The 12508-nt window shown below is 38.7% G+C and overlaps 1 protein-coding gene across 1 annotated transcript in view; it reads right to left on the minus strand.

Annotated features, from left to right (window-relative positions):
- The window catches only part of LIN28B (lin-28 homolog B), an 85354-nt gene extending 73259 nt beyond the window's left edge, over nucleotides 1-12095 (minus strand). The window contains exons 1-2 of the mRNA XM_063125757.1: nucleotides 12086-12095; nucleotides 10819-11015 (exon numbers count right to left, since the gene is read on the minus strand). Coding sequence (XP_062981827.1) covers nucleotides 10819-11015; nucleotides 12086-12095 — 207 coding nt within the window. The remainder of the gene's footprint in view (nucleotides 1-10818; nucleotides 11016-12085) is intronic.
- Nucleotides 12096-12508: the final 413 nt, after the last annotated feature.

A 12508-nucleotide genomic window follows, 5' to 3' on the forward strand; every position in this document is an offset into this window, starting at 1 on the left:
AAAAGGTCTTAATAAGGAAAAAGTGTAATTATCACCAGAAAGAACTTTCAGATTAAAAACACACACACCTCAAAAAGCAACTTAAGTTAAATGTGATAAAATAAATATTGCTTAATACTGTGTTCTTAATTAAAAGATCAAGCGACATTTTTCTTTAGAAAATTTGTTAGAAAACTTCCTTAACTAACTGAATCATACGTTCTCAGATTTTTGTTGGATTCCAAATTATGGATGGATTAACAATAATTCTACACAAGGGTTTCATGGAGAACTACAGCAAACTTTAATAGGAAAAAACCAAATAATTGTCTTAAAAAAGCAAACTAAAAACCTACAAAGTTATCTTTTTTCCTTTTATTAAAAATAACTTAAAAGTCTGATGTATAAGCCAATTCATTCCAATGAAATTTACTTCTAAGTAAGTGTGCTTTGATTCACAGTAAAAATAGTAACTTAATCTGTAGATAAAGCTGTAAATTCTTAAACATAAAACTGTACACTTATTATAACGTACTTTATACCAATAGTTTAGGAGTGGGAAATATTTGGTACCTTGTAGCCATGATTTTGATTTTGGTTCCTCTGATTGGATGGGGGGCGTTCAACCGGTTCTGGATGGGGTTGCACTCCCCCTGAAGGAGCAGGTTCGTAGCTTGGGGGTTCTCCTAGAACCATCTTTGTCACTTGAGGCTCAAGTGGCCTCGGTGGCACAGAGTGCTTTCTACCAACTCTGGTTGGTGGCCCAGCTACGCCCCTATCTGGACAGGGATAACCTAGCTTCAGTTGTCCATACTTTGGTAACTTCCAAATTAGATTACTGCAATGCCCTCTCCATGGGGCAGCCTTTGAAGACGGTCCAGAAGCTACAGCTTGTGCAAAATGCGGCGGCCAGATTGATAGCTGGAACAGGGAGGTTTGAGCATATAACACCGATTCTGGCCCGCTTGCATTGGCTGCCTATATGTTTCCGAGCCCAATTCAAGGTGCTGGTTTTAACCTATAAAGCCCTACATGGCTTGGGACTGCAATACCTGATGGAACGCCTCTCCCGACATGAACCTACCCGTACACTGCGCTCAACATCTAAGGTCCTCCTCCGAGTGCCTACTCCGAGGGAAGCTTGGAGGATGGCAACAAGGGAGGCTCGCCTGACACCAACATTGTTATCTTTTTGGCGCCAGGTCAAGACTTTTCTCTTCTCCCAGGCATGTTAACAGCATTTAACAATGTTAAGTTTGTTTTTAATGGACCCCAGAATTGTTGTTTTTAAATGGATACGGTTGTTTTTATTCTGTTTATGTTTTTTTTAAAAAAATTGTAAACTTTTAATGTTTACTATTTTAAATTGTTGTAAACCGCCCAGAGAGCTTCGGCTGTGGGACGGTATATAAATGTAATAAAATAAATAAATAAACAGAAGTTCTATATTTAAGTAAACTGGATACTGAGTTGCCCAGTGACAACATTTTGGAAGAGTAGCCGAGTCATAAAATGATTTTGACTCATTTTTTGCTCCATGTCTATGAAGCACCAGCTTATAAACATTCATTTCCTGTTACCTTTTCAAAAGGCATAATAAATATATCTCCGTTTTTATGCTCAGAAATATTTTTGAGAACTTTTTTTTCCTTTGCAAACTGACAATTTTTTTAAAGCAGGTCAGCAGCATAGGTCAGTGCTAAACTGTTCAGACATATATTTTGAAATTATCTTAATTTATAATTAAGATTAAAAAATGGAAGAACTTAGTGGCACAGAAACTATGATGCCAGCTTTCTAAAAATTCACATGATGCTCAGTAGAGGACCTTAAAATGGAAAATAATTGGAAATGAAAGTAGAAAGTGACCATTTGTAACTGCACTCTATATGCAATTTTGCAAGCTGACATTTATTCAAAAACGCCCCCTCACTCAACAAATTAATTTTAAAAATTCATTTTTTAAAAGCAGAACTTTTGAAATGGTAACTTCAAAGACACTGAGCCTTCATTTTGCCAACAATTTTGCTGCTGGACCATCAACAAGGGTGTGTGTGTCCCAACAGCTCAACCTCCCCAGACCCTGTTGGTACAGTGGAACCCAAATTATGGCTACAATGTTTTAACTGCATTTGTATTCTAAAATGTTACAAAAGGTAAACAAATAATTTATAACAAAAGCAGAAGCAGCAGAAATATATCCTTAAAAGAATGTCCTATTCCGCCAATTGGCGTAAACACTATCTTTTAAACACTATCTTTTCCCCCTTCAAAATATATGCTTTTCATACCCAGGAAACTCAGTTAAGAGCAGCAAAGGAAGCACAAGAGCAGAATATACAGTAGCTCATCTCATGGCAGTCTGCCAGGTCAATCCCAAGAGCTAACAATGTGCTTTTAAACTTCAGCAACTTTAACATACGCTGTGGAGATGGAATCACTTTGGCTGCTAGACCCAGAGTTGCTGTCCAATTAATCCTCATTAGATGATTTAATGTATATTTATTTCAGTATCAGGGCCTTAAAAGAATCCTGCATCATTTTCATGAGAGTTGGTCATTTGTGCACCTGCTGCCTTCCTTTGATGCTATAGCCATTTATCAGGGTCCCTCTTGAGAATAAAACCCTGAATCCCCATTACCCATGGTCACCATGGAAGGCACACAACCATATGTAATGAGGATTCAGGGTTTGTTGAGACCACTATGCACTGCAGGAAGAATGGAGATTGGCTATTTATTTTGTCAACTACCCAGAGACCTTCAGCTATTTGGCAGATGGGGTTACAGAAATATAACAAACAAGCAAAAACAATATGGTGTTCTATGTAAAGCACCAGCAGCAATTCACCAGCCAAAGAAAGAGTAGGTGTGGCTGGATATCATGAATGGTGATACAATACAAAGTATATGGGATAAACCAGACAATCACCTGGCAGACACCACTGTTCCAGGCAATATTCATTAATCATTTTGTATCCCATCCTTCCTTGCAAGGAGTCCAGGGTGTCTAACAACCCATATAAAAACAATACAGTGCATAAACACCGTTACAATCACAACTCTAGAAGTGCAAATACAAAATACAATAAAAACTCTTACTACAATATCAGGAAACAGAGAAAATACTTGCCTATATCCCAAAAGTCTGTACCAATAAACACATCTTTAACTGGTGCCTGAATGACAACAGCATGGGGGACAGCCAATTCTCTACTTCCATACTCCCTTCCATAGTCAAGTAATCATCATTTTTATACTATAGTACTGCATTGCCTTCAGTGCAGTGTGGTTCTTGCTGGCCCTACTTCTAGTAATCCATACCAGAGTAAATCCTGGGAGCTCTTGTGTATGTGACAAATGCGCTCCTACAGTTCCACATAAGGCCTCTCCAGGCTATGTGGTGGGATCACTGGATGTGATGCTGTGGGAGCAATTGTCATGGGCTGAGCCATTGGAAGACTACAAAGGCTGGTTACAATATTGCTCTGGAGAGCAGGAGACCCTAGTTCTAATGGAAAAATCTACAGTTGTATATCCTAATCAACTACTCAAACTATTTCCCATTATTCTGATGAAATGAAAACTGCAGTTGAGTCTCCTCACCTTCTGTGAAGAAAGAGGGTAAAGAGACACCTAAACCCAAGGCAAGTCCAAACTAAGGTTTTGTTTGAGTCAGGTTAGTTTTGAAATTGAATCATTTGCTTCACATTTAGGAGCCTTCGATATTTTATTTATTTATTTATTTAAGCATTTTTATGCCGCCACTCAGCCAAATCCAAGGTGCCAAAATACCAATATGTGAATTGAAAGAAAGCATCTTAAATTGAAAAAAAGAATTGAACTAGGATTCTAATGTGAAGTGACCCTGAGTACATTTGTAGGATCATTTTAAGAAGTGGAGAGTCAAACATGTTGCATTCTCTCTCTTCCAGAGTAATATTTTGAAAGGAAATTTGAGGGGAAGTGTACAAGCTGTGGCAACAGTTGGGACATTAACCTCATGCAACTTCTCTCCAACTGTTGCCTCAGAAGAGAGGCAAAAAGTGAAATATAACTCACTTGTCTCAACTGTTTCTCACCACCTCTTTAGAATGTCTGAAGTCATTCTAAATTACACCAAAAAACAGTCAGACTGAGGTCTATGTAAATATGTTCAGAAATGAGGCATAAAGCTATGTCTCAATTTAGTAAATTCTTATCTTCTTTGATTCCGTGAGATATTACAATAGAATCGCTATATGTATGTTTGTGCAATTTTAGCAAAAATTCCAGGATACCAGAGACCCGCATTTGTATGACTTATAATGTAAAAGCAAGCTAAGTCTACAAGGTTTAAACAAATAAATTGGTACAATTAGTTACTAAGCGTTGTATCCAATTGTGGACTTCTGCTCACAGAAGGCTCTGTGATCAACAGAGGTTTCCATGAAAGGAAATGGGAGGGAGGTAATTTTCACAAATTCCCTTTCTTCTGCAGTCCTCCTGCACTACCTCCCCTGCTGTTCCGGAGGATCCCCCCAACCCTTTAGAGAAGACTTGAGGGGAATAGGAGGCTGCATATAGAAGGAGGAAATCAGCAAAAATTACTGGACAGAAGGACACAACTGGATACAACCCTATTATCTTTAACTGCAGATTAAAATGTTGCAGCCTAATTAAACATCAGGGATGAAAACAAACAAAAATCTCTAGGTCTTTGTAAAACATTTAAGTTTTCCACTCTACACTAAATTTGATCAATGGAAATTTAAACATTGCTCTTCCATCCATTTATCATCTAAAGTGAGCATATTGTTCTCTTTTCTCCCAAAAGTACTATAAGTAATCAAGGCTTCAATTGCAGGTTAAGAATACTTACTAGGGGGTAAGACCCATCAAGGTGGGCTGGATACTAGATTTCATAAGTAGAGCTCTGCTCATAGAAGCAGCACTTCTACTTCTGCTAATAGAAGGGGGTGATTTTTGCAGATTTCCACTTGCCCTGCACTCTCTGCGCCCATGGAAATCTGCTCTGAAGGATGTAGGAAAACTCTGGAACAGCATGGGAGGTGGAGGGAGAAAGACTAGAGGAGAAAGGAAAACCATAGAAAATCACTTCCTGCCCTATTTCCTGGATCAATGACAGAGAGTTCCTTACAATCCAACCCAATAAGACTTAGTTCTGAATAAATGTGCTTAGAATTTCAGTGTGAAGTGTTCAATTGTAATAGATATCAATATTTTAAATCTACATATTCCACAATACTTTTGGGCCTTGAGCCACTTTTATTCACTTTCATGTGTTATAAATAGCAGTCACTTTCTTGTGTTATAAATTGTAAATTAGCTTTCAGAAAAGGAAAGCTGCCCCTTCCCTTCAAAATTCTCAGTAGGGCTTTAACCATTAGAGTGCAATCCTGTGCATGTCATAGAATCATATAATACTGGAGTTGAAAGGGGCCTATAAGGCCATCGAGTCCAACCCCCTGCTCGATGTCTACCTTGAGAAGTCACACTTAGCTCAATGAGCTTTACTCACAAGGTAGTTATGTACAGGACTGCAGCCTTAATCAATCATTTAAGGTATTTTTATGCTGCTCTATTTCAAAGTTCTCTGAATGGTGTACATGAAAATGCAATATGAATGAAAATATAATGATAGCATAAACCATTTAACAAAGATGGAGCAATATGATTAAACACAGACATGTCTTAAAACTTTAAAAAGCCAAAGCCTCAAAATCCATTAAAAAGCTCCTTAAAAGCCTGGGAGAATTTTAAAAAAGAAAAGGATTTTGCCTAACTCCAAAAATGCAAACTACGTGCTGGGCTAGTAATTCTGCCTAGGGCATTTCACAACAGGAGTGCTATCACAGAAACACACACACACACACACACACACACACGCCTCAATAGCCTTTATTGATAAGTCAGTTAGAAGTCAGACAATTAAAATCAAAATCTTTAACCAGCCAACAATGCTACACACAGTTTTCCATGTAAGAAACTTATTGACTAAACTTCAAAATTTTCTCATTGATGTGCCGTTATTTAGTTCTATAATCTATATATGACAGAAAAAATGACTGTGTGGATCTCGAGGTACCTAAAAAGTATGCATAGAAGCAACTCTGCCACACAAAATTTAAAATTCACATTTTTTCCATTAAAAAATAAATCCATGGCAGAGAACTAAGTTCAACTAACATCAGTAGGTCTTACTGTCAAACAAAAAGCAAGATAACCAGAAAGCCAACATCCTATTGTCCCAACCCTAAATATTGATAAAGAGATGCTAGAAATTGGCATGCCCATTACTCTTTTGTGAAGAAATAATATCACTCAGCAGACTCTTTAGGAGATTCATCAACTACGTTAAGAACCATGGACCCACAATTAATTCCTAATACATAGGCAAAAAACTGAACTTTTTTTTCATTATAGCTATCTTTTTTAAAAAAACAACAACACCCACATACATATGTACCAATTATCATTTACCATACTGGATTACCTTGGTTTTGACTGATTTAACACATTGGCCTGGCTTGCATGTAACAACCTAGAATATGGGTTTAGTATGGTTTGTCATTGAATCATGAGATGTCATTAAATATGAACCTTGCACTATGGTTTAACTATGGGTTGTTATCCATAAATGACTCAGGAAGAGAACCCATGATTTGTTGTTGGGTTATGAACTCTGGGTTGTTCATGATTAACAACCCATACTTAAACCATAGTGCAGGGTTTGCACATAATGACAACCCATGATTCAACAGCAACTCACAATTCAACAACAACCAGTACTCAAACTCTACTCTGAGTGATCATTAACAAAATATCATTCTCTCAGTACAAATAAATGTGGTTTTGTCCAAATCATGCAGACAAATTACACACCCAGCCTTCCTCAAGAGATACAAGGACATTATTTCCAGTTGTACCCATCTGTTCTTTAGTTGACAAAACCAAATTAAAATTACACAAGCTATTATATGCAATTAATGTATTAATGCTTATACACACATTGCAAAACACATGTGAAAATAAATGTATCAATCTATTAAGTATTTTACTGAAACCAAACTTCACACTCAAATAGCACAGATCAAAATACTTTATCATGAAAACAATCCATTATGATCATTCACAAATGCTCACATTTTAGAAAGTATTCATGAGATGTTATTTTTCATGTTAGAAATCCAAGATGAATGTATTAAAAGCACATATATATTACTGAAATACAATTACATTTTAGTAAATAGCTTGATATCTCTCTTATGTGCACCAGTCAAATTATTTGTTCTTGCTTACTGAATACTATAATCCAGAGGTGGGCAACATTGGGTGGACTGAGATCCAATTCCTTCCCCCACCACACACTCTCCGGGCAACACTCTCACAATCACCTTCCCAAAAGGTAAAGAAAGTAGCAGTTCCCACAGAATTTCAGCAACAAACTGCTATGGAACCTTAGGGAAGACAAATTTAGCTTGAAAACAAGCTAAATTCATCTGTTCTAAGCCTTTGTAGCTGCTACAGAGGTACCAGGGACACTTTCAATTGACAAATTTAGCTTGCTTTAAAGCTAAAGTTGTATGCTCTAAGCATCCACAGCAGTTTACACCCAAAATCTGGTGGCAAACCACTAATTTACTGTTTTACGCTGTACAGTACCATGTACATTGATGGTGCTATATAAATAAATAAATAATAATAATAATAATAATAATAATTTCCCCCTTTTTTATTGGTGGCTTGGCAGGGGACAATGGGGGCTGCATGTAGCCTATGGGCCATGTGATGCTCATCCCTGCTATAATCATCTGTCCCAGAGAGATTAATGTCATTCATCTCTCACAGGTTTATTAACTTACCTTAATCTTCACAGCCACCATGGTTCAGTGGACAGAGCACTACATTTGAATCTCAGATAATCGGGTTCAATTGGTACTCTTACCATGGAATTACTGGGTGTCACATCATTCAGGTAATTCACATATTCACTTACACCTCTTGAGAATCAAGACACAGAGGTGTGTGTGTGTGTGCACGTGTGTGACTGAGAGAGAGAAAGAGCTCCTCCTGTGCAGAGAGCTGTGGTTAAAGTTATACAAAACATCTTAAAGTTATATAAAACCTCTTATCTGGATTACTGCAATGCGTTATACATGGGTCTGCCTTTGAAAACGGTCCAGAAACTTCAGCTGGTACAAAACAGGGCAGCCAGACTGTTAACAGGGACTGGCCAACGAGACCACATTTTGCCAGTCCTTTCTCAGCTTCACTGGTTGCCAGTCCAGGTCTGGCCCGATTCAAAGTGCTGGTATTAACATTCAAAGCCCTAAATGGCTTGGGGCCAGGTTATCTCAAGGAACGCCTCCTCCCATATGTGCCTGCCCAAATGCTAAGAACATCTTCAGGGGTCCTTCTCCATGAGCCCCTGCCAAAGGAAGTGAGGCAGGTGGCTACCAGGAGGAGGGCCTTCTCTACTGTGGCACCCCAGCTGTAGAATAAGTGCCTTAGAGAAGTTTGCCTGGCACCTACGTTATATTCTTTTTGAAGCCAGGTAAAGACCTTCTTATATTCCCAGTATTAACAGTTTAGCATAGTCTTTTAACCATGCTGTTTAAGTCTGTATTTTAAATTTGTATAAGTCTCTGTGTTGCTGCTCATTTTTACCCTGGTTGTGCTTTTATATAGTATTTTTTTATTGTGCATTTATACTGTTACTTGTTTTATACTTTGATTTGTGTCTGATAGTTTTAACTTTTGTGAACCACCCAGACAACTTCGGCTAGTGAAAGGTATAGAAATGCAATAAATAAATAAATAAATAAATATTTCTGACATTTGATCTATGATCAAACTTTCACTTATGGAAGCCATAACTGTTGCAGCCATTAAATGATGGGCATGCATGTATGAGCACAGTACATATCTAAGCTCCACATCTGTAAAACGGGCTTAACAAAGAATTGCCTACTGAATTTTTAAGAGAATATTTGAGATAAAAGTAGCACCTGCTTTGAGGCTTAGGTAAGGTGGGATATAAAATTCAGTCTATTTAGAAACAAATATTTAGATTTTTACACAATCAGTTTGAAATTGTTTACCAATATCCAGGTCCCATATATAACTAAATTCTGTTTCCTGATACGCCACATGTTACACTGTAGCTATTAATACAGTGTTCAAAATCCAAAAAGGAATATACATGCATGGGAAAGAACATTACAAAAAGGTAGGATTTTGGTTTCTAGTCTTGCCACTGCAGTTCCTCATGCCAAAGAGGTGGTCCATCATGTGAACGGCAGTGGAAATATTATCATTGAAACCAGAACACACAGGTCCAGCAGAATCCACACTTCTTAGTAATATGAGAAATGGTCCAGTGCTCTCATTATTACCCAATTTTAAAGTTAGATAAGCCAATGTCCCAAGATGAAAAAAGGTAAGATAAATATTCTCTTGGGGAGGAGCAACAGCAATTTGCAAGTCATTTTTTCCAGGGTAGTTCCACTGAACTCAGTGGAACTATTGTCATAGTAAGTGCTTTCAGAATTGAAGTCATTAAGTTCTTGGTTTTCAGTTACCTTACATCAGTTCTAGTATAAATATATTCTACAAAATGGATACCACACACAAACATGCAGAGTGCTTTGACCAAACCAGGCTTCCAAGGAACAGATAAAAACTAAACCTAACAGAAAATATTATCACATTTTGCTAAAAAAAGAGACCACCATATTACAAAACTTTATCTGTCTTTAGTTGTTCGCATATAGCCAAAACCCAAACATTAACAGTGCTTTGCAGATACATTGGATCCAATCTTAAGCACTTATACATGGAATTAAGTTCTCTGCTAAAATCAGTGGAACTTTTCACTAAATATGCATCTGTTTGGGTGTCTTTCATTCTAAGACTAGCTCAAAAAATACTCGAGTTTTATATAATAAGAATCTAGAAAGTAAACAGTACAATTCAGATTTTAATTGCTGGGTTCTAGGTCTTCTCAACGAATAAAAGAGAAAGGTTGAAGAACACGCACTGCATGTGCCAGTTACATACTATTTGTCAGGTTTTAACCATTACTGTCAATATACAAACACATATGTAAGTCAGTATCTACCTCTTACAATGTAGCTTCTAAGCTCTGTATCCATAAAGAGAGAGTCATCCTACAGAATATATTTTCCAAACTGAGAACTTCACCCCAACACACACAAATGATATTGTGAGGTATTTCTCATTTGGATAATATAAACAAAACAATCAACACCATTTCAACCAAACATAATCATAATAAAGAACTACAGCACTAATTTTAGGTTTTAAAAAGATAAAAGAGTAGTGATGATTTTTCAAGGTAGGAAGTTATTAGCACAATCCCGTGCATGTGCCTCTTTGTGTTTAATGGGGCTTACTCTCAGGTAAGTATGTACACAATTACACTGCCTGCATGTCACTTAAGTTTCTGGCTTTTTTCTAGACTCACTTTAGCAAAGAATAATCTATTAAGATGATGAATGGATGAAAAACAACTAAAATGGAAGTCACACAGAAAGAGAAAGAGAGCAAACAAAAAAACCTGTTGAGAGGGTGCACTTTTTTCTTTTTGGTAAAGGACCAATCAACCCACTGATATTTAGGGGGTTTGGATAGCAAACAGAAATGCTATCTGAAACTGGTTTTAAAGAGAAGGGCCCCAAATATCTGTGCAGGGTGGTAGATATAATTGTTGTTTTATAGATTACATGCAACTAAGGCATTGTTAAAGTAAGCTGGGAAATGTGGCTTTAGAGAAAAGGGGTAAGATGGGAACTTAAAACAACAAAAACGTGCTTACTTGGTGTACAAAGACATCAACCGGAGACTCCAAGGGGCTTCCCTCGCGGTTAATCATGGAAATAAATCCGAATCCCATTCGCACATTAAACCACTTGCAATGGCCTGTTCCATGCAAAACCTGGGATTCCTCCTCCTCCTCCTCCTCTTCTTGTTCCGGCAATTTCCCGGGCTCATCTCCACCTTTACGCGCCCCCGCTGATTTGGAGAAGGATGGTGGAAAAAACAAGAAAATACGTACACAAACACACACACACATACAAAAAGGCAGAGAATTAAATTCTAATAACATCTCCTTGGCGGTTGTACAAGAACGACACAAAACACATGCACGCACGTACAAACATTACGAAATCAACCCAACGCCCCCCCCCCCCCCCGCATTTCCTACCCACAAAAACACATAAACACACTAAGATCGTGGAGGGAAGAAATAACATTACTTTTCCTTTTTTCTTTTTAAAGGAACCCTTAAGGGGCATTATCGAGGGAAAGGCAGTATCTGCTGTGACTCATTCACTGGTTTTTATTTTACACACACCCCCACACACAGCAGCCCAACCCACATTGTTCTGTACATACGTGCGATTCTGCCCTTTAACTCCATCTTTCAGCCACATAAACCACCCCAGAAAGCGATACTTTACTTGGGTACTGCTGGTTGAGCACCGATCCCATCCCTCCCCAGAGGAATTCGCAGGCGAATGAATCTTGGCTGGCCAGGCGGGGAAAGGAGGGAGGGACGGAGGGAGGGAGGGAGAGAGGAGGGGCGGCCGAGCGAGAAAGGGATTGCACAACAATTTGGAACGGCCCATACAACAGCAGCGAGCGAGCGCCGTGTGTTATTTTCCAACTGTGCTGATCCTCTTTTTCTCTCTTCCTCCACCAAGCCCCCCCTCCCTTTCTTCCACTCCGGAATCACTTTAATCTAGAGTTGAGTAGAGGGAGGGGGCAGGTGTACAAAAGTTTCTTGAGCCCCCCACCACAACTGCTTACTCAATCAGAGGAACAATTCGAACAAAAGCCCCCTCTGAAAGCTTTTCAAGTTGACGGTGTGGAGTGGGCGGTTCGAAGCATTTGGGAGATCTCGCCCACAATAGGGGTTCTTCCCCCATCGGTAGAACTCCCCTTTTGCTTTTTTATTTTTTAATGATCTTTCCCCCCTCTTCCTTCCAGTGTTACTTAAAATAAAAAGGTGGAACGTGTGAAAAAAGGAAGAAGAGGCAAACACACACCAACCCAGAAAAAACAATGGGGGTGAAAATAACCTTCGGCCATGTTGCCCTACTCGCCCTATGTTCCAAAGTGGCGAGGCGCAAAGTTCCCTGTTGCTGGCTAGAAGTGTTCTTTTGAATCAGCTGAACATCTCGATTTTGAACGATCACTAGTTTCGCTCGCATAGTCTAATATGTTTTCCCTCTTGCTTCTCTCTCCTCCTCCTCCCCCCACCCCCGGTTTTTTTTTTTTTTTTTTTTTTTGTGTGCTCTCCCTCAGTTTCAGGGCCCCTGCACACACGTGACTTGGTCAATTACATGCCTTCTTGCTACTAATTTCACCTCGGGTCTTCGGAGGAGGTTTGGCAAGAAGAATAAGTAGCCAATCGGCACTTCAAGCGGGTTTGACACGCCGGAATAATTTATGAATGAACAAACGAAATTTCAAAACACGCCCGCCTTGCCGCGAGTTGGCAC

Source organism: Elgaria multicarinata, chromosome 4, assembly GCF_023053635.1.
Source record: "Elgaria multicarinata webbii isolate HBS135686 ecotype San Diego chromosome 4, rElgMul1.1.pri, whole genome shotgun sequence".
Classification (NCBI taxonomy): domain Eukaryota; kingdom Metazoa; phylum Chordata; class Lepidosauria; order Squamata; family Anguidae; genus Elgaria; species Elgaria multicarinata.